Genomic DNA, 26942 nt, shown 5'->3' on the forward strand with positions numbered 1-26942 from the left:
GATATAAATTTGCACTTTCATAGACTACATTACTAACATAGAATACTGAACAGTCACATTACTTCCTTTATTTCTATGTGGGATCGTTTTGTGCTGGCTCATGTTAGGTTTATGTGTTCAATACTCTTTCTTGTTTAAAGCTATATTTGTTCTCGGGAAGCACTGCTGCTGTGCTCCCAAATTTCTCTCCTTGGTGTTCTTTTCATTACCTCTCCCTTAGGGAAGAGTTTGACTCTAATTAGTCTATTTGCAAATAGCCCTTATGAGCAAATTTTTAATCACCAACACAAGTGGCCTACATTCAGAAGGCCATCATGACGTGCATTACTCCTTCCTTTGATTGCACATATAGCTAACAAGCCATATTTGCTGAATACTAGCTTGATACAGAGCTTTCTGCCCAGTGCATTAGAGAGTATTAAAAGAAGCATAACATACTGAACTTTTCCTCTGGGAATTTAACAGTATAGTGAGGTGGTTGAAAGTGTAGACTCTGGAGCCAGAGTGCTGAATTCATATTTCAACTCCACCACTTCCTAGCTGTGTGATTTTAGGCAAGATACTTAATTTTGTGTCCCATTTTCCTTGTCTGTAAGAAGAGAGCAAAAGAATACTTAGGTCATAAAGTTGTGGAGTATATTAAATGATATTAAAATACGTTAAGCATTTTGAATTATTTCACACACATAGTAAAAACTCATTAAGTTTTAGCAATTACAATAAAAATTACCACAGATATCATAGGTAAACTGTTGAAATTGGGACCAAGGTAGCAAGTAATTATTCCACAGTGCATGATTAAAGCAAATTGAAGCATCTCAGATCACTGCTTTAAATTGGCTTGATCCAACCAGTCCACCCTAAAGGAAATCAGTCCTGAACATTCATTGGAAGGACTGATGCTGAAGCTGAAACTCCAATACTTTGGCCACCTGATATGAAGAACTGATTCATTTGAAAAGACCCTGATGCTGGGGAAGATTGAAGGTGGGAGGAGAAGGGGCTGACAGAGGATGCGACGGTTGGATGGCATCACCAACTCAATGGACACGAGTTTGAGTAAACTCTGGGAGTTGGTGATGGACAGGGAGGCCTGGCGTGCTGCAGTCTATGGGGTCTCAAAGAGTTGGACACGTCTGAGCAACTGAGCTGAACTGATTCCATGTGCCATCTTTGCCTCCATGTTATCAGAGTCTCCAGACTGATAGGAGCCAATTTACTGTTCATATCAGTAAATGGAAAAAGAGAAGAATCTGTAAAAATCATGAACCGTTTAAAGAAACTTTGTTTAAAACTCCCAAGTATTTGTGAAATACCGATCTATTTTTGCAGTTTCAATGTGCGAAATAAATAAAACCTCTTTCAAGGCAAAACAAAAATAAAAAACTCCCAAGTATGTCTTTTGCAACTCTTCCCTGTCCCCAATTCAGGATGTTCTTCCCCTTCCCCTTGACTGTCTGGTTCTATTCACTTTGTGTTCTCTATTACCTGAACGTTTAGCAGTTAAAGACTTAAGTGAACAGCATTTTCATTTATCTTTCAGGGATGTTAAAGTCTGATGAGTCATTTGTACCTTAGTATCATAATCAAATTCTTTTTCATTGAGTATCTGGCCAGAAATCAGATAGAATGAAAGAATGGGAATGTATTGTTTGGGAGAGAAATGAGTAATTCTGAAATACAAAATGTTTTATTTCCTCTCTAAATAGAGGTTTTATAGTGAGGAGTGCTGGGCAGCATGACATCACTGGGGATGGGAGAAAGGAGAAAGAAATAAGTGGTAGGACGTCAAAACTTATTATCCTCTCTCTGGTTTAAGTGTTGTCCATTAGTGTTAATTTACCCATGTTATTTATTATAAGTGAAGTAGGCTTTGGGAGGAACCGAGCTAGGAAACTACCATTTACTACACATTCTGTGGGAAGACGAATTCCAGGTTCCAAATAATGAAAAGTATAAATGTTCCTAAAAAATTTTTTTAGAATGCATTCCGCTTGTAAGTAAACAGTAAACGCAATGTAAATTCAGAAGAGGTATTTTTCATTGAAAGTTAAAGCGATGACAGAGTTAGGGGGAGAATGTAGAGTTTGAATAATCCTTTTAATCTGGCTAACCCTTTTTAATATTTGTGTCATGGGAAAGTGAAAAGGCCAAAAGTGTGTTGATGAGGGTGAGTACGGTGTCTGAAGAAAAATGGGAACTGGAAGAAGATGAGGTTAGCAACTGGTATTTCAACTTTCTAGCTGAAAAGTCTGAATTCTTTTCCTAGGAGAGAAGTAGTTCTCTTTAGTTCTGCCTTACGCTACAAGTGTAACCCCAAATTATCCTTGGTTTTTTTTTTTTTTTTTTTGGTTTAAAGTTAATATGATAACATTTCATGCCTTTAAAAAATGGATTAAATAGAGTTCTCATTTAAGTTTTACTGAATGTGGGGTTTCAAATTTGAAAAACTTTCCACTTTGAAAGTCATTTTAGATGACAGGATCTCCTGGTAGTATATGTATGATGACAGTCTAGCTCTGTTAAACATTGTAACAATGTACTTTGTGGGCCTTGAGTTTTGAAGGGGAAGATAATCTTTAAAGTACTCTATTCTTAAGTATGGGATGTACCCATGCCTCCTTCCTGCTTTTTCCATTCATTTTCTAGATGAAAAAATATTGTTTCCTACACCTGTAATACTGTATGGAAAGTAAATGAGGAGGCTTAGAGAAAACTTACAGTAACACATTCTGTAAAGCAACAGCTAATTGTGTAAAATTTTTATGCAGTTTTCAGGGCAGACTGTGAAGTGTTTGTGTGTGTGTGTGTGTGTGTGTGTACGTGTGTGTGAAGAAATTTAGAATGACCACCATACACCACAGTTTTTACTTGTTTAGGATGAATGTTTTTTTCTTCAAAGTGATGTCTGGTGGTAGTATATAGTACGAATGAAGATTTAGAAATCAGAAAATAATTTTACAGAACTCTATTTATCTATATCTGATACAGATAATGGGCCACAATATAAATCCTTATAAGATTTGTTAAACTTAAGCATCCATTATATCCTTTCCAGTGGCTTCCACATCCAGTTGAATTTCTCTTTAAGACTGTGATTTAACTTGTGCTTCATAAAGGTTTTTTTTTTTTTTTAATATAATATGTCTGTAGTCAAGTTGAACAGTATCTCCAGATTAATTCCGAGAATACTTAGAAAAGGTTTGTGTGAATGTTTTTTTATTTCTAAATTCAGCATTTTGATACAAATACCCATGGTTTTCTTCTGTGTTTACATGCAGCCAGGAGCTATGGGCGAAGACGAGGTAAAATTTTTTTAATGAGATCTTTTGCTTGCCAAATTGTGAGTAAATATGAGTGTGTGTGTGTGTGTGTGTGTGTGTGTGTGTTTATACTCGTGTGTGTAAAAGAATAATTATGGTGTGGTATGATGTTCTAGCTTAATTATTTTAGTGAAATAATTCTCTTATCTCTTTTGTTATAATTATTTTTCAATGTTAGTTGGTAATTTGTTCTTCTAATCCCAATAAAGACATAGCAAAGACTATTTCTAACTGGAAGTTTGTGTTATATGGTTTATTGTGAATGATCTTAAGGGAATAAAGGCCAAGCATATGTATTTTGTTGTTGTCCTGTCCTCACTGTGTTCTTTTCACAGTACTTAGAAGTTAGGCTTTAGAGGGCAATTCTTGATCTTAGTAGATTGACTGGTGAGTTTTTTCTGTGTCACATCCAGAGACAGATTTACCTTGAAGCTAAATGAAGCTTGAGTTTCAGGTACCCTCACTTTCAGGGGATCCGTTCCAAGTTTTCTACTTTATCTTTGTTTTCTTTTCTTAAAGAGAGGTCCTCTACTTATATAGGCTCTAAGGTCCATAAAACTTGCATTCTCTCCTGTCTACACCCAAGCAAAGTAATATTGCTTTCATTTATGTATTGCTATAATCTTTCTAAAGCATTTCCATATCTGTAATTTGTTAAATAATATTACAAAGTAGGTAGGGTAAGCCTAATATAGTAGAAAGGTATGAAATTCAGGGTCAAAAACTTTGGTTGGAATCACTGCTTTATCACTAATGTTTGGTATCCTCGTCTATAAGTTATGAAGTAATAAAATCAACCTTGTCCAACTTCAAGAATGTTAATTAGTTAGGCATCCCTGGTGGTCTAGTGGTTGGGACTGTGGCTTCTATTGCTGGGGCCCTGGGTTCAATCCCAGGTCAGAAACTAAAAAAAAAATTTTTTTTAAGAATGTTAAGTTAGTGAATTAAAGTATAAAAAATGAAAGAGGAAAACTTATCCATATAAACTAAACTAAAAGCATTCCACAAATGCCGGTTGCTTGGTGCTCATTTGCAAAAGCTGGGAGAGATGAAGTAATTTGCTTTGTGAGCTCAAGTTAAAGTCAGAGCCAAGACCGGAACCTTTGTCTTTTGGGTGCTTGTTGGGTGATGTTTATCATTCATCAAGCTGTCTCTGACTCTGTAGATGAGTCCTGAAGAGAAGATAATAATATTAAATTGATAGTATTTATTCCACAGTAAATATTTGTTGAATAGGTGCATATTAGCAGGACTCCATATGTATTTGAGTTACCACTGAAGCATTCTTTCATGGTGGAATCACATAGTCAGTTTTGTTTTCACATGATGGTGAAGAAAAACATTTGTATAGTTATTTTTTAATTATGACAAGACCATTTAACATTTTTTCCTCTTATAATTTAAAAATTTTAAGTGTAGAAAATAATATTACTATAATTATTATGTAACATATTTTTTTTCTTGGTGCTAGGAAATTGATTGCTCTCAGGGAAAGAATAGAGAAGGACAGCATCTCAGGGGCAGATAACAGAGACTGTTCTCATCTTAGGCACTGGTCAGTCCCCAGATCTTGTCAGTATATTTCCTCTAGTTTCTCAGGCCTTCCCCGTCCCTTTCCATTCTGTTGTTTCATCTTTCTGAAACACCGTTTTGTCTTTCTTACCCTCTTTCTCCATTCAGGAACTCCATCATCTGACTTCTCCTTGTTTCACCAGCCTCATCATCTTCCATTTTTCCTACCTCACCTTCGCCTTGACCAACCCTTGTGCTTTCCCACCGTCTAGCCATTGCAAGTACTGTCCACCCTTCCTCTCATTTACTTAACTGAAATCTATCTTTAGTTCATGCATTCAAGCCTGACTCAAGCCTTACCCCGTCCAGGAAGCCTTTCCCGGCAGCCTTACAGGCCATGTTTTCCTCTGCTTCTGTTGGCTTACTTTCCTTCTGCCTTTTCTGTACGTCCTCATTCTTCAACGGGAGATAAGTTCTTTGAGGACAGTTGTCTCATGTGCCTTACACTGTGACCTACATATAGTTAGCACTTACTGAATGCTTATTGGTGAGGATTGTTTTGAAGTCAGACCCCATGTCTATGCAGACCAGAATCTGACTTTGTATTTTTTAATTTTTATATACTTAAAAATCATAGTATATTAAATACTAGGCATCAAAAATATAAGATCACCTATAGTTTCTGAACTCCTGAGAAAATAATTACTCTTCCTAGTTCCATGTTACCTTCCCCATCTTTATTTGTAAGGTTTGACTTAATCGTTTTCAGAAGCCATGATACCTTTCCATCAAGTGCTAAGCTAAACACTGCCTAGATTGACTTGGTAACTGCTCTGTAGACGTCTGCAGTTTGATAGTTGTAGATGAAGGAGATAATGACAGAAATGTGTGTGTGTGTCTGCGCATACACACACACACACACACACGTGCGTGACAGAGAAAGAGTGTGACAGAGCACTGAAATACTTGAGTGTTGACTTTCTGTAATGAGAAAAGAACAGCCAGTAATTTTTTTATCCCTGCTTTTATTTAGTCTTCTGTTTCCAAAACCGAAAAAGAAGAAACGTCATCTTTTAAAAATGTGGTAACGTAGTCATACAGGATGGGGCAGGTATACCTCATATTTACTCTCATTTTCTGAAATACACTCATCTGGACCAACATTACATGGTATAAATTTGATGATCTGGCCAATTTCCTCACACTTGTTTATTTGTATGATCAAGGATTGTATTAATGCTTGATTTCTTTCCTGTAAACAAAATTTAGGATTTCCCCTAAAAGCATAAAAAGTGAACTTGCTGATGTGTGTTGGCTGTAGCTTATATTCTATGTTTTACATACATGTTGGTAAACATTTTAGGAATAGAGGGCAGAGGGAATTATCTGTGACAGTTTCGAGATCTGTCCGCAAAATTTAGGCCAGTGAAACCTTTCATCTTTTCTGATAAAGCCTGGAAAGGCTTCCTGGAACAGGTAGAATTTCAAGAACTCTTTGGATGATGGAAAAGGAATAGGAAGTGAAGCATTCCAGGTATCTGATTCAACGTAAAAGAAAGCTCTGAGGTGAGACTGGCATGGCCAGATGCTTGGAGCATGTGCCTGTGAGTGTATGCAGTGGGGGCCAGCTGGAGAGGAGAACTTGGCAGTGAGATGATCTGTGCTACCCTGATGAATGGTTTTTGACACAGATACTGTTGGGCTTTAGGAGCAGGGTTTCATGATACAAGTAATGAAGACAGGAGAAAATTTGGACATTGGTTGACAGCTTGGATGGGCCATCAGGTATTGGAGGGTAGACTTTGGCAAATCAAGTGCCTCCAGTAGTACAGTTGAAGCAGTAGCAGTTGGAAAGAACAATTAGGTGTGAAAGAATAGGATCTGAAACTGAATATTGATTGTACCCCATGGACTATAACCCGCCAGGATCCTCTGTCCATGGAATGCTCTAGGCAAGAATACCAGAGTGGGTAGCCATTTCCTTCTCCTGGTGGTCTTCCCGACCCAGGGATCCAACCCAGGTTTCGTGCATTGCAGGTGAATTCTCTACTGTCTGAGCAACTGGGGAAGCCCCAGTTGTATATAAAAAATTTAAATATTCAATTGTATTTCCCATTGATTCCCACTTTTACTTTAGAGATGTGTTCCAGTAGACAAATGTTGATTTCCCTTGTGGAATCAGAATGACAGCAAAGAATCTTAACATTTTTCTTCCATAGTGTTCTGACTTTCACAAGCTTTTATATGTGTTTTCCCATACAGCTGCAGCCCCTGTTAGAAACTAGCCTAATAGCTGCTGTTATATGTGATATTTACCTACACATTTTACAGCACACTTGATTAAAATATATGTTGTGTTTTCATCTCATACGAGTTTTTATGGTCTCTGGGAGACTTTTGTCCATATGCAGAGATGTTGGCTATGCCAGTGCTCTTGATGTTTAACAGAATTTCTTAGTTAAAGAGCAACAAGGAAAATATGAAAGATCTTTTTAAGTAATGTGAATGAGCAAATGGAAAGAATGATTGGAGTTACTTTACTATTGGATTTACTGTGGATTGGTGTTACTATTGTAAAATGTAGTTCTGTGTATACTTAATCTATAAAAATCTATTGAAATTAATGGATGATTTAGTCAATAACAAAGGTTCTAAGAATCCAATAAAACAAACTTGTGTATGAACTTGGTGTTGTCTTTCTGCCAAAAGCCTGACCAAGGGAGGAGAGATCAGCTGTATCAGTGAGACCATGGTACAAACATGATATCCTGCTAATTCAAACCGGGTTGTGCGAGCTTTCTTGTCTAGAGGAATGGATGGTTCCAGAGTGAAACATGGACAGCTGAAGAAATATCTGACTGTTCACAGCTATGGTATCTGAAGTATTACTGCTTATAGTAATAGGAAAATATGAGCACAGGAGATGGTGAGTGGAATAAGATCACTATTTTTTCGCTTTTGCAAAGAAGTTGGTCTGGAAGGAACCTACATTGATTATGAAGGAGGGGTTCTGGGCTGTCTACCTTAATTTTGTTAAATGTTTGTGTGCCCACTGTGGGTCAGATGGTGTGCTAGACCCTAGCAGTCTCTCTTCTGAGTGTTCACTCTAGTGGAGGAGAGAGAGATGATACATTTTTATATTCAAACAAATATTTTTATACGCAAAAGTTTTGTTAAGTACTAGGAAGGAAGAACGGAGAAGGCAATGGCATCCCACTCCAGTACTCTTGCCTGGAAAATCCCATGGGCAGAGGAGCATGGTAGGCTGCAGTCCATGGGGTCACTAGGAGTTGGACACGACTGAGCAACTTCACTTTCACGCATTGGAGAAGGAAATGACAACCCACTCCAGTGTTCTTGCCTGGAGAATCCCAGGGACGGGGAAGCCTGGTGGGCTGCTGTTTATGGGGTCGCTGAGGGTCGGACACGACTGAGCGACTTCACTTTCACTTTTCACTTTCGTGCATTGGAGAAGGAAATGGCAACCCACTCCAGTGTTCTTGCCTGGAGAATCCCAGGGACGGGGGAGCCTGGTGGACCACCGTCTATGGGGTCGCTGAGGGTCGGACACGACTGAGCGACTTCACTTTCACTTTTCACTTTCGTGCATTAGAGAAGGAAATGGCAACCCACTCCAGTGTTCTTGCCTGGAGAATCCCAGGGATGGGGGAGCCTGGTGGGCTGCTGTTTGCAGGGTCTCACAGAGTCGGACACGACTGAAATGACTTAGCAGCAGCAGGAAGGAAGAATGGGAGGATCCTTTAAAGGAGGATGGTTTTCTCTGAAGAGATGTTGTTTAAACTCAGACCCTAAGGATGGAAAGACAAGATGGAAAGTCTGGAAACATTTATTTATCTTTAAATAAATATTTTATTTTGGAAATTTCCACATACACAAAAATAGAATTGTTTAATGAACTATGCATTCATCACTTAGCTTCAATGATTATCAACATTTTTGCCTATCTTATTTCTTATATTCCCCTTCCTTTTTTCCTTTAGAATATTTTAAAGGAAATTCTAGACATCAAAATACAACTGTTTTAAGAGGCTTGAAGTGTAGTACTGATGAATGTTTATAGCATTGATAAACCTTGAAAACATCATGCTAAGTGAAAGAAGGCAATTACAAAAGACCACATATTGGATGGTTCCCTTTTATGAAATGTCCAGAATAAGCAAATCTGTTGAGACAGAAAGTAGACTAGTGGTTGCCTAGGGCTAAGAGGGTTCCAGGAAAATGGGGAGTGACTGCTAATGGGTTAAAAGGATGAATTGTATAATAAGTGAATTATTTTTTAATAAAGTATTAAAAAAGGGTAGTGGTGAAGGGGGAGAGGAGCTTGAGGCAAGAAAGGACTTTGTGTTTTTGAGGAAGTATCAATAAATAGAGCCCAGAATGGCTGAGCTTGGTAGGAGAGAAGCGGGGTGTATTAATATGAGGTTGGAGGAAGAAAGGAAATCTGATCTCAATGGGCTTTAGCTCCTGGTAAGGATTTCGAATTTGATCCAGGTATAAGAGGAAATCTATGGATGTTTTAAAGCAGGGTCAAGTGATCAGATTTATGTTTTTAAAAGAGCACTCTGGCTTTTGTTTGGAGTGGAGTGAGAGGAGAGGTGGGTTGTCTAGTTCAAAATGATGGTAATAGTCTAGGCAAGAGAAGATGGTGTTTTAAGATAGGGTAACGCAGTGGAGTTGGAGAGAAGTGAACAATTGGAAGCTACATTCTGGGGACAGACTCAACCCTCTCTAATGGCGTTAGACCAAGGAATTGAATATGGAGAGCAAATAAGAAGGAAGACTCAAAAATGGTGTTCAGGTTCTAGCTTGAACACTTGAGTGAAGTGTGATGCCACATATCAAAATAATACTGAGCAAGAATAGGCTTCAGGTAGAGGTTGAGTTCATTTATAAATACATTAAGGTTGTGAAGCTTAAGAGATAACCACATAGTAATATCAACTAAGATGTATTTTTATCTATTTGTATTCTAATATTAGGGTTTTACGTAAGATTTTTGTGTAATCAAAGGCATGCTGCTACCCTCAGAGATGGGAAAACCTTTCATCTAGTTCAAATCTTTCATGAAAACAAAACTCAGATAAGTGAAATGTTTTATCCAGGGTCGCAGAGTAAAGCCGAGGCTAAAACTTGACTATCCTGACTTATAGGCAGCTTTTTTTTTTCTTCTGCCTAATAAGCCATATGAAATGCCTCATAAGCCATTTACTAAAACATCCCCAGAGTAATTCATTTCTGAGTTCTTTCCAAAACTAAGAGGAAAAGCTTCAGGTTTGGAGTGGGAATATTGGGTGAAGAGTGCCCTGGAGCTGCTGGATTGACAGCAGAGATGTGGGAGCTCAGAGGGGAGGTCCGAGCAGTTTTGGCAGCACAGCATGGCCAGTGGGCTGCCATTCTGCTTCTTAATTGAAAATAGATATCAGAAAACCAGACCATTGGTGGAAGAGAGAGCCAAATGGCCAAAGTGCAACAATTAAGAAGTATTTCTCCTGCTTTTGCTGACTTATTGAGTATGAATATATTATGTGAAAGTCTGAGATTCTAAAGCAGATTTATATGCTAGGTACATAAGAATATAAGTTTTGGTAAGTAACAGGACTTACTTAAAATGTTTTGCTCGTGGGAAATGCTTTTATTAAAGAAAAGAAACATGTCAGAGAGCTACTAGTGTTAGTGAAGTGGGACCTCTCATGGGACACAATTTGGGTACAGCCTCTTAAGTTTCAGTTTCTGGTAGCACGTGTCCAGAAACTAAAATTATACCAGTCTTCCCAGGGACTGTTTGTCATGAGGGAATGATTTATGTCAACCAGATGAATGCCTGGACAGACTAGAATGCCAGTGTTTCAACTTATCATGGAGATGGATGTAACAGAAATAAAACTTCAGTGGCTGGTTATTTATCTAGTAGTTCAAGTCACCTTTTCATAATAATTAATTAATTAATAGAACAGTCCTTCAGGAGCTTATAATCGGAGCACAGGGAAATAAATTGTTTTCAGGATCTGGAAAGATCAGATGAGCCATTCTGTTCCACAGAGTCATCCCAGCAGTATGATAAAATCCTCCTCTCTCCTTTTGGTTTGCACTGGGAAATGCAACGGATTCTTAATCTACCCTTCTGTCTTTTAAATGCTTCCTGCAGACTGACTGTTTTGTTCTGACAGGACTTGAGGCAGTCATGTTACAGTAAGGTGGACTAGATTATAGATTTTATATTCCATTCCTGAAGATACTTTTCTTAACTTGATTGAACCTGCATGTTTCCCAAGGCTCCGTACACTTCACACAGTGTCTCTCTTAGTTGCTGTTTGCTACAGACAGATCATCTGCTTTTCAGTGGTTCTTAAATTGGAGCATAGGAGTCGCTGGGGAAATTTGTTAAAAGTGCAGATTTTCAAGTTTGACCTCTTTGATTCAGATTAAGTAGATCTGGGGACTGAGTTTATTCTTAGGTCTTACCTACAGTTAGAGAAACATCATATATGTGTGAATTCTTAGCAGTTTCATTTCCAGGGGCAAATTCTTTCCTGAAGTCTATGATACTCTATGTGCGAAGACAGAAATTTACTTTCAAAACCTTGGAAAGTTTCTTAAGTGCCCATAACCAATTTTTAAAACAGGTCAAATTTTTGCAGTTAACTCTTGCTTTTATTTATTTATTTTTGCCAAAATACTCTGGGGAAGCTGTGGTTATGTTGGCTACACAGAAAGAAACTTCTCTTTGTTCCAGCATATCTTGAACATCTGGTGTTTCTCCTAGCTGCTCTGGTTCAAGACTTCCTCATATCCCAGGTGGACAAGTCCCAGATTTCTTCAGAATTGCACCCCATCTGTCCTCTCCCTGGGTGCACATTGTTAATGGAGGTGATGGTAGCTTTGCTGGATTTGGGGTAGAGGGAAGAACATGGTCAGGTTGTGACAGGAGGAAGATGGATTAGATGGGAATATCAGTCTCTAGGGAGTGAGTACATTTTTTTTGTTTTTAAAGAAAAGCTAGTATTAGAATGAAATAGCAAATTTGGAAAATGTGGAAATTTGCTTTTACAATATAGAGTGTAATATGTAATGTTTGAACAATCAGAAGCAAGAGAAGAGATCTCAGTCTTCTGGGAACAGGATCCCAGAAGGATCCTCAAACCCATCTGTTGTGTTCCAACATTTATTTATTTGCACATGGTATTTTCCTTTCTTGTCTGCTGCCTCACTGTTAACACTTATTGAATACCTATTTTGTATGCCCTTATTAGGACGTGAAAATATAATGGTGAACAAGATTAAATTGGTCCTTGTCCTAACAGAGCTTACAGTTTCATGGGGTCGGGGAACGAGATACCAAGTTAAAACCCATATGATACCCTAAGGGTAACTAGGGAAAAAAAATGTTAGGAAAAAGTGCTGTAAATGGATGGGAAAGGGCATCTATTCTAATCTAGAAGGTCAGGAAAGTTCCAGTTGAGTTTCACTGACTTTTTAGCCTAGACCTGAAGAATCAATAGGACTTAATTAGAAAACTGGGGAGTTGAGAGGAGGGTGTTTGTTTTGGGTGGGCGAACACCTTTTCCTTAAGGCCTGAGGCAGGGAAGAATAACAGAACTATCTATGGAGGCCTGTGTCATTGGAGGTTAGTGAACCAGAGGGAGAGGCAGCAACTCTTAATGTAGGAGTTGGGTGGGCGAACACCTTTTCCTTAAGGCCTGAGGCAGGGAAGAATAACAGAAATATCTAAGGAGGCCTGTGTCATTGGAGGTTAGTGAACCAGAGGGAGAGGCAGCAACTCTTAATGTAGGAGGGTTAGGCAGAGGCCTTACAGTTTACAGAGACATTTTTGTACTTTATCCCCAAATTAGGGGGATGTGGCAAAGAGTGTGGTCATGTTCAGATTAATATTGGAAAATAGTAACCTTGGCTATTTTGTAGAGAAAGCATTGTGGAGTACAAGGTAGGAATTAGCAGATTGAGTAAGTTATTATATAGACTCTTGAGACTGTTAGTTCAGGGGAGAGATGATGGCAGTATGGACCAGGGTGTTAGGACTGAAGGTAGAGAGAACTGAATGAAGAATTATTTTGTAGCATGAGGTGGTAGGACTTGGTGAGAGATGGATTAGATGTGGAATATGAAAGAAAGGGATGTCAGGATTGACTCCTAGATTTCATGATTGAATTGAATGCGAATAGTTATTTTCATTGAGATTGTAGGAATGTTAGAGAAGCAGGCTTGGCGGGAAAGATAAGAGCTGTTTTGAAAGTTCTTTCTCTATGGATTCTTATTCTTCATGTTTGAAACTGTAACTCCCACAAGATTCTGCTCAAAATTGCCCTCCTGTGAAATCATTCTGAAGCTCCTTGAACCCCCTGCCCTACCATTTTCCATAGAGCAGTAAATTGTGCCTTGCATCATTTGGTAAAGTCTTCTCTTAGTATTTCTGCCTCTATTTGATAATTGGGCTTCCCAGGTGGCTCAGTGGTAAAGAATCGGCCTGCCAATGCAGGAAACTTGGGTTCGTTCCTTGGGTCAGGAAGATCTCCTGGAGGAGGAAATGGCAACTCACTCCAGTATTTTTGCCTGGGAAATCCCATGGACAGAGGACCTGTCCATGGGGTCCAAGGAATTGGATACGACTGAGTACGTATGCATGGTCGCATTTGATAATTTATGTGCTTGCCTTTCTCTCTCCCCAGACTTGATTTCTTGGGCAGGGACTACCAAATAGCTCTTATTTGTGTGATGTTCTCCAAATGTGGATAAACAATTCTACAAGTGTTTTCTACTGAGTTACATAGTATGTTAAGATTTCCTTTATCTTAAATTCAGGTAATACTAGATTAAGTTATTTTACTACAGAACTTTCCCCAATCTTTGTATTCTAATATGGCTTGTGAATCTCTGGGAAGGGCATAATGTGTGTAGTATTTTCCAATATTATTTAGTTCTCCCAACCTCTCCCCCACCAGACTTTGTTTTCTGAGCATCTCATGTTACTGTTGTTGAGTGTAGGAGTTGGTGATAGGAACAAAGGTGGGAAATGCTGGTTTGGATGTACGCTTGTCACAGCAGAGACATAGTTCACTGAGTGTGGACTACATGAAAAGCAAACCCGCCAGCCATGGGCGAACATCTCTGGGTGTCTTTGGGAAGCTTGTTTTGCCTATAGTTGTTGCAGATCTAGTTCTTTTACTCCCACTGAACAAAACAGACATCAGGGGATGAGAATTTACTGTCTCTTGTTTGCCCTTGCCAGGCTAAAAAAGCTAGGTGACATGAAGTGACAAATTGTGTTCTGTTTCTTTGTAGCTTAGCTGGGAAGAGTGGAACAAAAAATTCTTTGGTCCTTTTATTTATTAACTCTCAACATCAAAACAGTGCCTTTCTTATACCACCTGGGTTGTTCATAAAATAAACAGACTTATATTAGTAACTTTTTTTTATAAAAGAAATAAATTTTTAGTATTTTTCTAAGACTATTTATATTCTGTTTTAGAGAGTTGGCTATGGTGATGCAGAACCTAGGTCTCAGGGAAATATAGAGTGGAGAGACTAAATGAGAAAGACAGTGTCCTTTTTTTGAAAAGTGTATGAATTTATTTTAGAGGGGAGTTTTTCTCATTTTCAAAAGTTAGAAAGTTCAAGATAATTCATTTTTAGAGTAGAACCTAATGGAAAGTTTTACCAGGAACTCACTGACTCAAACTGGAAAAAATACATATATTTTTTAAACTTAAATTTTATTTTGTAATGCCAGATGGCACTATTGTGTTGTATTTATTAACAAATTTTAACTTCTGGCATCTTCCTAATCGCATGTGGAGAGGGTAGGGGCCTTTGCTTCTCAGACTATAGAATTAACAATGGAAATCATTTTTTTGAATGATATAAAATACAGCTTAGTCACAACCACATCTACATCTGTATATCCACATCTTAATTTATATGTTTTCATTCACTTGTCCCATCTTTTATTATTGTAGATGTTCATTTCCAAATGGGAGTAACTTGAAATGGCGGGGACAAATTGATCATTTTTAGTCCTGCTCTCAGCTTCTGTCATCAGTTTACTATCCCCCCGCCTATCAGGGCCAGTCTTTAGAACTGAGCCTCTGAGGTTACCATAAAGAGCAATCAAAATCTGTGAATAAAGATTTATCTTATTCTTCCCTTTAAGAAATGCCTGGGTAAAGGGAAAGTGATTGCTGAATACTCTTAGCAGCAGAGATAGGGGCTGTATGAGTAAAATGTAGTGATATTTTTTAGCAGCAAAAAACAGCTGCGGTTTTTTATGCTTCTTGCTTAGTATCCATCCGGTCACTTCTGTGCTGTACATACCTTTACACAAAAAATGATGCTGTACATGGAACTCTGGTCAATGCTGTGTAGCAGCCTAGATGGGAGGGGGGTAGGGTGTGGGCGAGAATGGATACACATATATGTATGGCTGAATCCCTTGGTTGTTCACCCGAAACTATCACTACATTGTTAAGCGGCCGTACCTCAATACAAAATAAAAAAGTTTTTTTTTTTTTAAATTGATGCTATAAACTTGTCTAGACATGGTAATCTGCAGTTGCTTATTCTATTGAAAAAAATCAGTGTTTGGGACTTCCCTGGTGGTCCAGTGGCTAAGACTCTGCACTCCCAATGCAGGGGGCCTGGGTTCGATCCCTGGTTAGGGAACTAGATTCCACATGCTGCAACTAAAGATCAAAGAACCTGCATGCCCAGCACAGCCAGATAAATAAATACTTAAAAAAAAAAACCACAGTTTAGGATGTATTTTTTGGAATGCTTCATTCTGTGCTTTGGCTCCTAATAAAACACGTGTTGTCTAGGAAACTACTTTTAACCATAGAAACTCCCGCATTTGTTTCAGGTCGATCTTCTCTCTTTCCCTTTGAAGATGCCTTCCTGGACGACAGTCACGGCGATCAGTCTTTGTCATCTGGCTTAAGTTCTCCCACTCGCTGTCAGAACGGGGAGCGAGTAGAGCGCTACTCTAGAAAGGTGTTTGTTGGAGGCCTTCCTCCTGATATCGATGAAGGTACCATGCACTCACTAATGGCTTAATGAAGGCCAGAGTTATTACTCGTGTGATCTGACCCTACCTCTCCTCTCGAAGACAGCTTTAGGACTTTCATGTCTTAGTGTCAGGAGATGAGGATGCTCAGTAGATGGAAAAGAAAGAGATTGTGCACCTCTGGTCTGCTCTTCAGACATGGCAGTCTCCAAACAGCTTCTCATTTCCTTGTTATTAATTTTGGGTCACATTTTTAAATGATAATGAGAGCTAATATTTACGAAACTCTTCCAGTAAGCCCATTGTGTGCTAAGTGCTTTATATTATCTCGTTTAAACTCCACAGCTCTCCTCTAAGTCATCTCCTGCCAACTCCATTTTGTAGATGAGGAAACTAAGGATCAGAGAGAAATAGTTATGTAACTAGTGGTGCGGTTGGAATCAAAATCCATCTGATTCCAGAACTTTGTTCCTATGCATCACACCATACCATTTCATATTTTAATGTAGATACCTGTTAATGAAATAACCCCTCTTGCCTTTGAAAGAATTGAGGCTAATGAGAATATTTCTTAATAATATGTTTGAGATACTAGCAATCCAAAAGTGAGTTTCACTAGTGCCTAAAGCTGGTCAACACATAGGTTGTCAGTAAATATTTGTTGAATAGAAGAATGAAATAGAATTGTGACAGAGTTAACTCAAGGGAAGAAAGCAACTCTAGTTCTAGTAGCCTTTGGATCTGCTTTAAAAATATTGTTAAAACAAATTGTTTTGCCAGTGTTATTCAAGCTATAACATTTCTCTTAATTTATCATGATTTTCTTTTTTTCATAATGAGAGAAATGGTTTTACTTTAGGCTTACTGCTTTGAAGTTACACACAGCTGAGGGCTCATTTTTCTCTAAACTATTCTTTGACTAGTGTTAATCTCATCTATAGAGATACCTGTTAATGAAAAACCCCTTGGATTTTTCTTTAAGACAAAGTTTTTGTCATGGCTGTTGTTTAGTCCCTCAGTCGTGTCTGACTCATTGCGACCCCATGGACTGCAGCACACCAGGCTTCCCTGTCCTGAGAGAGTGGCAGCTTAAAACTGATTAGGACCTCTGTTACAACCTTCTGCTTTGAATCAAAAGTCAGAAGGTAAAGATAAGTCTGTTAAGCTATAACTTTTGAAATGTTTTCTTTATAGGATGTGTGGTAGATAAGTGTAAGAGAAAGAGGCCATTGGCTTTTAGTTTTTTCTTACCCTTAAGTCACTTATTGTCCCTGCTCCTCACCAAAAGAATAGTATCTATTTCTAAAAGAATCTTATATCAATAATAATAATCTGAGATTAATAATCTCAGATTACTTCACATAAGTAGAAATGTATTTTAAATATTTTGTGTATTTTGCCTTTTTTTTCTAAAAACAGAGAACATTCCTATCTTTACAGTCCCCTTTTTGTTTGACAGAGTAGTCACCTTTGCTAATGTCAGATTTTTTTTTCTTCCAGATTCTTTATATCAGGCTTAGTGAAAGTGAAGGGAAGTGAATTATAGTTTGAAACACGTTCTGCATGGTTGATAGTAGATAACCAAATGTACCCCCAACAGTGGTATTTCACTTAATAAATTTGACTTCTGTAAAGAATGCTTTAGAAAACAGCTCTCAAAAAACATTTTCAAATAAAAAGATATGTTTGATGCTATTCTGTCTGCAGTATGTTTTTCTCTTCTGCTAACATTCCTTCTCTGTTTTGTAGATGAGATCACTGCCAGCTTTCGCAGGTTTGGACCTCTTGTGGTAGACTGGCCTCACAAAGCTGAAAGCAAGTCGTATTTTCCTCCTAAAGGTAATGCGCTTAAAATGTCTGCACTGTTCGCCGGTTGGAGAACTAGCGTGATAGTTCAATAAAATGCATCATTTTAACTCTGGAAATAGCTTTTGACTTTTCCCCCCAATAAGAAATCATTTTAATGTTGATTGTCTTGGAGACTGTTCCCCCAGGAGCGTACTGATTGTTTCAGGGCATCTACTTTTATTGACAATGAGATCCTGTGAGTCTGCTGTGAAGGAGCCTTGGCTAACTTTTCATTAATTGGAAGAAAAGATCTAGGGTTTTGAGGATTATCAACAATGGAGAAGATTATTTTGAATAAAATTTTATTTGTAGCCCTAGCCCTGTAGTTTTATAGATCTTATAAAACCCCAAACTTGGAACAGCTAGTGACAGAAGACTGACATTATGTCAAATTACCTTTATCCATGACTGTGTCTTAAGTGACTTAGCCTGGTGATGGGTGGAGGGCAAAGTAGCATGACCTTGCTTCCCTTTCCATGACCTTGCTTTCCTTACTTTTGGTAGGCTTTTTTGATGGTTTATGAGGGCATGAAAAATATATCACTTTAGTTTATCGTTTTGTGGAATCTAGGTAACTTTTCTGATGGTATTAATTCTGGGTATGTTCCAACATTTTTATACTGAAGAGTGTTTTGAGCTACAGAGAAAGTTTTCTTCTTGTGTTATGGTCTGCATGTTTCAAGGATGTCCTTCATCTCTAAGGAATTGGGCTTTGATGTGTGTTATTGTGTAACAGTACTCACCGCAAGAAGATGGAGTCTAAATACCTGTCCTTCCTGTGCCTTGTACAGGAATTGAATTATAGCTTAGCCTAGAAATGGCAGGAGGCTTCCTTTTATCTCTGCTTTATTAGATTTGTCACCTGTACTTCTCCCCACTGTATTTCTATGAAAATAATTTATTCACTAAATATAAGGTTATTTGCTTTTAACTTTCTTCTGTTAATCCTCTCCAGTAATTTTTTAAAATTAAAAATAAGTTTTATATTAGTCTAAAAAGATAAAAATCATCATGCTGATTATTTCAGTGAAGGAATGTATTCACTTTGTGGTGCATATATTGACACTAAAGAAATATTTAAAACATGTTTTTAACAATGCTTAATGGTTCGTTGAGTCAGAATCCTGGTATTTCAGTGAATGAATGAGTTCATCTCACTGCGCTGCATGTAATACACTCTGTAAAGTCACATGTATGAAAAGATGTTCCTGAGAGTACTAGTTGCACATGTGAATGAAGGCAGCTGTCATTTTAGGGAAAGAATGTCTCCACCATGCTGTAGTGCGTGTGATACACTCTATAAAATGACATGTATAAAAGATACCTTCCCTCTGCCTCCCTGAGACTGAGTATGTATTTATTCTTAAAATTAAATTTCAAACACATCTTATAAACAACCAACACTATTGTGCTTTAGACATGTGTAAGAGATATTTTTACGAGTGCTAGTTGAAAAAAAATCATTCTGAGAAGGTTATAAAAATGATTCTGGGATAAAAGGTGCAGAATGATCATTGTGAAAAATAAAAATGAAAATAAGCACATCTATGATCATGTCCAAATAAAATTAACCCAAATATACCTCTGTCAGAGATGATCATTTTATTAAATGTATACATTTTATTAAATATCTTTCTTATATCTCTTTATGAATACATACATTTATATGAAATTTAAAATTTTACATAATTGGGATCACAGTATATATGCTAATATTTAATAACCTTCATTTCCCCCCAGCAATGTCAACATCTTTCTATAAGAAATTTACATTATCCTTAATGATAGTCAGTCCTATTGAAAGAGGAGAGTGAAAAAGTTGGCTTAAAGCTCAACATTCAGAAAACTAAGATCATGGCTTCTGGTCCCAGCACTTCATGGGAAATAGATGGGCAAACAGTGGAAACAGTGTCAGACTTTATTTTTCTGGGCTCCAAAATCACTGCAGATGGTGAATGCAGCCATGAAATTGAAAGACGCTTACTCATTGGAAGGAAAGTTAAGACCAACCTAGATAGCATATTGAAAAGCAGAGACATTACTTTGCCAACAAAGGTCCGTCTAGTCAAGGCTATGGTTTTTCCAGTGGTCATGTGTGGATGTGAGAGTTGGACTGTGAAGAAAGCTGAGTGCCGAAGAATTGATGCTTTTGAACTGTGGTGTTGGAGAAGACTCTTGAGAGTCCCTTGGACTGCAAGGAGATCCAACCAGTCCCTTCTAGAGGAGATCAGTCCTGGGTGTTCATTGGAAGATCAGATCAGTCGCTCAGTCGTGTCCGACTGCTAAAGCTGAAATTCTAATACTTTGGCCACCTCATGCGAAGAGTTGACTCATTGGAAAAGACTCTGATGCTGGGAGGGATTGGGGGCAGGAGGAGAAGGGGACGACAGAGGATGAGATGGCTGATGGCATCACCAGCTCGACGGACATGAGTTTGAGCAAGCTCCGGGAGTTGGTGATGGACAGGGAGGCCTGGCGTGCTGCGATTCATGGGGTCACAAAGAGTCGGACACGACTGAGTGACTGAACTGAACTAAATTGAGGACATTTAAGTTGCTTTCAGTTGTTTTTTCTCATGGATGCTGCTTCAGTGAATATCCTTGTGGCTTTATTTTTTTGCTTTTTTCTAATGACATCTTAGGGTGAATTTGCAAAAGTGAGGTACATGTTTATACATACTGCCAAGCTTCACTTAACAAATCATACACATTTATATTCCACTGCTGCTGCTGCCGAGTCACTTCAGTCGTGTCCGACTCTGTGCGACCCCATAGACGGCAGCCCACCAGGCTCTCCCATCCCTGGGATTCTCCAGGCAAGAACACTGGAGTGGGTTGCCATTTCCTTCTCTAATGCATGAAAGTGAAAAGTGAAAGTGAAGTCGCTCAGTCATGTCCAATTTTTAGCAACCTCATGGACTGGTAGTACCTAATTTGTGAAAATTTGTTCTGTTGACAGTCTGAAGATATGGCTCTTTCAATGTTTGCCAATCTGAATGGTTAAAATAGCATCGTTTCTGGCATTTTGAATTTATTATTTTACTTTATTTCATTGACATTTCATTTCTGTCTGGGATTGATAATGGAGTAAGGAACAAGAAAAGATCCACCTTTGTTTTTCCAGGTAGTATGCCTGCTGTCCCAGCTGTCATTTATTGACAGTTCCTTTTTTTCCTTATTGATTTGAATCATTAGAATTCAGTATTGGTTGAAAGGTCATCTCTCTTGTTTCTCTACACTGAATTTCAAAGACTTATTTTTTAAAAAGGTAAAGGATTTCATTAGTAATTTTGTTTACATGTTACAATGATAGTTTTTTTGATATATTGGATTAAAATATATTAAAATTAACTTCACCTGTTTCTAATTTTTAGCTTTGTAAATGTAGATATTGGAAAATTTTAAATTACATGTGTGACTCATATTTATTGAGCAGCACACCTGTAGAACATGAGTCAACAAACTCTCTTTGTTTCGCCTGTGAGCTCAGGATGGTTTTTATGTTTTTAAGTGTTGTAAAAACACATACACAGAGAAGAATAGGTAATAGAGACTCTATGTGGCCCTCAAATCTCTTTGCAGAAAGTTTATTGACTTCTGTAGCCCAGAGAATTGTTTACCTTCTGAGACATCCAGTGACAAAGGAGGCATTTATTTCAGAGGAAGTCTATGTAGACATAACTGAGTATTAAATTTTGTTCTTCTGTTGGAGATGATCACTGTAAAAGTAACAGTGAAAATAAGCATATATATGGTCATACAGTCTTTACCCATTGGTCAGTCGTGTCCAATAAAGTAAAACAGAGTAAGTCATTGTTGTGACATGTTTTTGGGTACATCAAGGACTATCAGTTCCCTTCAAGTCTTCTCTTCTCTTTTCCAAACTAAATATTTTCACATCTCTACTCATATTTTATGCATAATGGACCACCATTATTCTTGTCTGCCTTTTTGGTACATGTGTCATCTCCGCAACATCCCGCTTAAATTTGTCTCTGAGAGTTAAAGAGAAAACATTTGGGTTGGTATGAGCAGTATAGAGCTCAGCAGCTCTGTGAACTCTCCATGGTTTGGGTGCCCTTCCTGTTTAACAGCACAATAACATAGAATTGTAGGACATTAGAGAGGTTGCCCTTATTTCACGACTGAGGTTAAGTGTTGAGATGGACTAGTGAGAGCCAGGCCAAGCAGAGGATCTGGATCCCCTGGCTTTGGTCCTCAGGCTTGCATCCTCAGAGAGCAGCTTGCCTCTCTGGTGATTTTGGGGTCAAGGAGGAGAAATAATTATTAAACTTTTGGCTCCTGTTGTGTTTTGCTCTCAGCCAAAGTCTGAAGGTTGACCTATTTTGGAAGGACCTAAAGAAATTTGGTGTTAGTCCAAGGTTGAAGTAACTTTGAGATTCCATGCCCATTGCTTTGAACACTGGGGACACCTAAGTAGTTTATTCCAAACTGTTTTGTGCCTTGTTAATAATGCCCCCTCGTGCTGTTTCTGCTTTTCTTTGAATTCCTCGGGTTTTGATTCAGGTCAGTGCTTTTTTGGTAATACTCCTCTTGTCAGTTATACTTTTCTTAGGTCCCTGCAGCTTGGCCATTAGGCACAGTTTCTTTGGCTTTATGCTTTAGGCTTATGTGTACATAAGAGGAAAATAAGAACCATACACTATGAAGTCCTTCTGTTTTTTTCTTAGAACATGTGTGCCTAGTGAAATAAACAGAATCATTCGTGTATCCAGCAGGTATGCCTGTACAGATTTGGAGTACAGTTTGTCAAACCATGGCCATTTCATTGAACTATGGAGAGCTTAATATCTATGTAAAGAATCAGCGACCACATACGTCAGCTGTTCTCTTAAGTGTTGTTGGGCCAGCAGAGTGAGAGGGGATGGAGACTGGGGTTCTCAATAGCACAAAGCCACTGAGGCATTTGATCACCTCTTTGAGGATATGCAGAACCCTTTGGAACACTTTGTGTGTGGGCCACAAGCAGGTCATTGCTTGGTGTTCTCCAGAGCACCTCTGAGAACATGGAAGGAAGAAAGCATGGAAGGCATTATTGTGTCTTCATGATGTGTTCTCAGACCTTCTGAACTTTAGAGTCCTCTGGGGGAAATCATAAAATAACACAGTTACAAACTACAATAGTTCTCTGAAGGAAAAATGGAGAATGCAGTGACTTTTAAAAAGAGGACTTCAGTTTAGACTGAGGATATAGAGTTTCTTTGAGAAAACAGGGATTAGGTAGAACTGATTATTGAGGAGTTAGCTAGAAAGTGTAGGGAAGCTATTTTCAACCAGAGGAATACCATGTGGGAAATAGTGAGAAAAGGGCTTTATTTCCTTTGAAGAAATGAAGGAAGTGTGGTTGGAATGTTGTGATGAAGGAGAAAATGATGCAGAAGAAAGCCTTGGAAAGAAATACAGTTTTTTTCCCTTCCCTCAATTGTTCTAGTCTCCCAGAGAGAGTAGATATAAAGGCATTTCTGTGGTGTTTGGGGTAAAGACAGAATGGAGTTGGGTCAAATAGAAATATCAATTTAACATACTTCCAGATAGTTACTGATAAAACTAAAGCAAAGTCTTGCTTTGTGTTTTCTGCATTTGGCTCTTGATGATGAAAAGAGATTCAGCTAATCAGAATATTGAGGAATTTTCCTGACATTGCATCCTCATGCTTTTTAGTTCTGAAATAGCAGAGTTGAAATTGTGAGTGCTGGAAAGAGAGGTTCTCCCAAATGTTAGCACATGAACCAATCCCTGCATTCATACAAAATGCTAATCAACATCACTATGTAGGTAGCTTGGTTGCTAAGGTAATTCGAAGATAGTTACTACAAGTGGATGGTGAGAGAACAGAATAAGTGCGATAGAGGGCCTGCGTCCCGGTGCAGATGATCAGGTAACATTGAGATTATCAATCCATCTAATATTTGTTGCCCGTCTGTCTGTGGAAGAGTCTATACTCTCCGGCCTTGTGGGGCATCTAGAGAAGAAACCATTCTTGTTTTTGAGAAGACTGCAGTTTTTCAGAGGAGACGTGAGAACACAGATGTGAAACATTAAGTAATGGTAAAGACCATGAATTTGGGAACTAGACTTGCTGGGCTACCCCACCTCTTAGTTGTATGACCTTAAGCATGATGTTCAGCCTTTCTATTCCTTAGTTGCACCACCTGTAAAAGAGAGGTAATATGAGTACCTACTTCATAAAGTTGTGATGAGGACTAAAATGGATGAATCCATGTGTAGTACTTAAAATCATCCTGGCATACAGTAGGTTTATGAGTGATGTTATTTTTATTAAAGAAAATACAGATCAACTTATGGTTAATGACAAATGAGTAAAAGAAAATCCTAGGCATCCAGAGGAGGAATAGATTATCATGGGCTGGGGACTTCCCTGGTGCTGCAGGGATTAAGACTTCACACTTCCATGGCAGGGGCACAGGTGGGCTGTGCAAGAACTGAGTCTTAAAAGCTAGACAGGGATAAAAGAGGTAAGATAATGATAATTATTCTGGGGGCTAGAATAATGATAATTAGGATGGCAAATGTTTATTAAGGACTTGTTGTCAGCTAGGCAGTGAGTGGGTTACTATTTTCTGTGCTTAATCTTATTTTAAACTCCACAAGATAGGCGCCCTTATTAGCCCCATGTTAAAGAGTAAGAAATCAGAAGAGTGTAATTTGTTCACCATCACGTGTTAAATGATAGGCCCACTGAACGGGAGAATTGGCACTGTTGAATGTAGGACAGTCAACAGAGAGAAAACCAGTTTGGTGTGGTGTTGATCTGATTAAAAACATGCAGAGTTTGGTATGTCCTCACATCTTATCTGAAAGGAAATTCCTCACGGGCACTTGACATTGTGGCTGGGGAGTTTGGGAAGAGTCTGAAGCTGCAGGTACACATCTCTTGAGAGTCAAGTTTATAGAGAGGAGGGAGAAGAAAGTGAAAAGCCATGAGTAAGTTCTGTCAGGAACCAGAAAGAAAGAGGCCATGGCAATAGAGATGAAGTGGAGTGAAGGACTGGCGTTGTGTCTGTGACCATGGCAGCTAAAGGAAAGAAGCTTCGAGCAACAACAGTCAGCACCAGCAGATACGCTAGGGTTACTGAGCAGTCCTTCATGGAGTAGAGATGCGTGTGGCTCTCTTGTCAAGTACAGGATCATAGTAATTTCTGTTGTTATCCTAATTCAAGGCCTTAGTATTGTAATGAAGTAGAAAGCAATCTGTTTTGCAGTGAATAAGTGTTATTCTATAAGGAAAAAGAATAATTCTGCCTCCCTAGCAGAGCCACTGTCATCGTTTTTGTTTCCATCCAGTCTTTATTCATATATATCTTTTTTGTGGGAGTATAATAATAGCAGAGTTACGGTTTTTTATTCTCCTTCCTCCCATGTTTCTGCTTAATTTTCTTATTTTTTAAGTGGCTGCCTCACCTATTATTACACCATAATTTACTTGCTTGTTGGTCATGTAGGCTATTATAAATAATGCTTCTGTTAATATATCCTTTCGTATGATTCTTCTTTAGGATAAATTTGCAGCAGAAGCTTAACCAGAGTTGAAAGAAATGAAAGTCCTAATGACTCCGGATTTGATATCACATGGCTTCCCAAACCAATTTTCTTTATGAAGTTTATGCTAATTTGGACATCTGCAGCACATTTTTTTGCTTAGTTTTAAGTCAGATGAATGGTACATTGCAGTTGTGGACTTACCTTTTTGCCTATGTGTTTGGAATGTAATGGACCCCTACAGAAGCCAGAAAGCACATTGATCTGACTCTTGTACTTGAAGTTTAAACCTTTTCCTCTTGGGTCCTCTTCGTCTGTTGAATCTTGGGTATTTTTTGACATCATCTCCAGTCATTTTCTGCCTTACCTTCTCTGGCCACACTGACTCCTTTGCTCTTCCTTGAAGTACACAAAGTCTTCTCAGGGTCTTAGTCTTTTGTCTGAAACTTCCTTTTGTCTGAAACCGTCTTGACCCAGATTTCTAAATGGATTGCTCCTCTCTTCCCATAGACAGACTCTGCTGAAATGTCACCTTCACAGAGAGATCTTTCCTGACTTGCGTATCTCAAATAGCAGCCCCTCTCTTCTCTTGCTGTCTAGTCCTCACTCTCATTTTATTTTTATTTTCCACCCTCACTATTTATTTTTCCTTGTGATAAGGTATACTTATCACAACCTGAAAAAAAAATTGTAGGTGTTTTTTTGTTTTCCACCTTGGAGTGTAAATTTGATAAGACCAGGGATTTTGTTCTCTGCTCTATACTCAGTACCTTACACACCTGCGTCAGTGGCTAGCCCTCAGATATTTGCTCAATGAGTGGATTTTATCTTTGCGAATGATGAGTTCATTACTTGTGCAGAGAGAAGCAGAGTCCATCAGATGTTAGAGCTGCCCTAAAGAGCATCTCATTCTAATCCAGCCTTTATTTTAAGCTGGGACTCAAAGACGTGATGTGTCTTTTGCTAAGAGCACACAGCTCTTATTAGATAGACTTGAACCTGGCTGACCAGTAGTATATACTATTTCACCTGGTGAATTATCAAAAAAAGTAGTTTTTGTTTTGCTAGGGTGTGTAATTTGTGGGAAGGGTAAATAGACCTAAAGTATATAGTCTGATAACTTATGCTATTATTTGGAAGGCTGGATTTTATATAAAACTTAGCAACTTAAGCTATATGATCCATGGTCACGCTTTCATAGCTATTTAAAACTGAAAGTGATCCTTGGCTTTTTCCTGAGTTCTTCTCTTCTGTTGGTCACACTTAACTAGCTGAGGATATTTCCAAAGAGCTGGTTTAGGTGAAGGCTATAGGTCTGAGCTGCCCTTTAGCTGTAGCTTAACCAGAAGATCCTGCCTCTTGGGTGATGCCACGCTGTTTCTGCACGTGAGTGCATTGCTCTGTAGGCAAGGTCTTTGACTGCAAGGATCAGAGAGTTCATTTGTGCTCCTTCAAATTAAGGTTATGGTTATGAGGAACAAGGAAAGCCCCAAAATAGGAGCCATGATACAACCAGGTGTCATGGAGACTGTGCTCGGGGGTGGCAGGCTGCAGGGATTTGAACAGTAGGCACTATTAATTCTTCCTTGTAATGTTCCGCATCATCATGAGTCAGCTCTTCTCTGCATATGTGCTCCTTTCTGTGCTTCCAGGGGGCAAATTGATTTCATATTTCTAGTTGGAGTCCGGAGAGAGGGAATCTGA

The 26942-nt window shown here is 38.5% G+C and overlaps 1 protein-coding gene and 1 non-coding gene across 10 annotated transcripts in view; both read left to right on the top strand.

Annotated features, from left to right (window-relative positions):
• CPEB3 (cytoplasmic polyadenylation element binding protein 3) overlaps positions 1–26942 on the top strand; it is a 202603-nt gene that overhangs the window by 107466 nt on the left and 68195 nt on the right. For 5 of the 9 annotated variants that reach the window (XM_027528969.1, XM_027528967.1, XM_027528968.1 and 2 more), the window contains 3 exons: positions 3282–3305; positions 15727–15894; positions 17620–17709. In XM_027528969.1, the coding sequence (XP_027384770.1) occupies positions 3282–3305; positions 15727–15894; positions 17620–17709 (282 nt within the window). The remainder of the gene's footprint in view (positions 1–3281; positions 3306–15726; positions 15895–17619; positions 17710–26942) is intronic. The other 4 variants (XM_027528971.1, XM_027528970.1, XM_027528964.1 and 1 more) reach the window with 1 other exon arrangement.
• Positions 15458–15530, top strand: TRNAG-CCC. Its single transcript has one exon. It is a non-coding gene; the product is annotated as a tRNA-Gly (tRNA).

This window comes from Bos indicus x Bos taurus, chromosome 26, assembly GCF_003369695.1.
Source record: "Bos indicus x Bos taurus breed Angus x Brahman F1 hybrid chromosome 26, Bos_hybrid_MaternalHap_v2.0, whole genome shotgun sequence".
Lineage (NCBI taxonomy): Eukaryota > Metazoa > Chordata > Mammalia > Artiodactyla > Bovidae > Bos > Bos indicus x Bos taurus.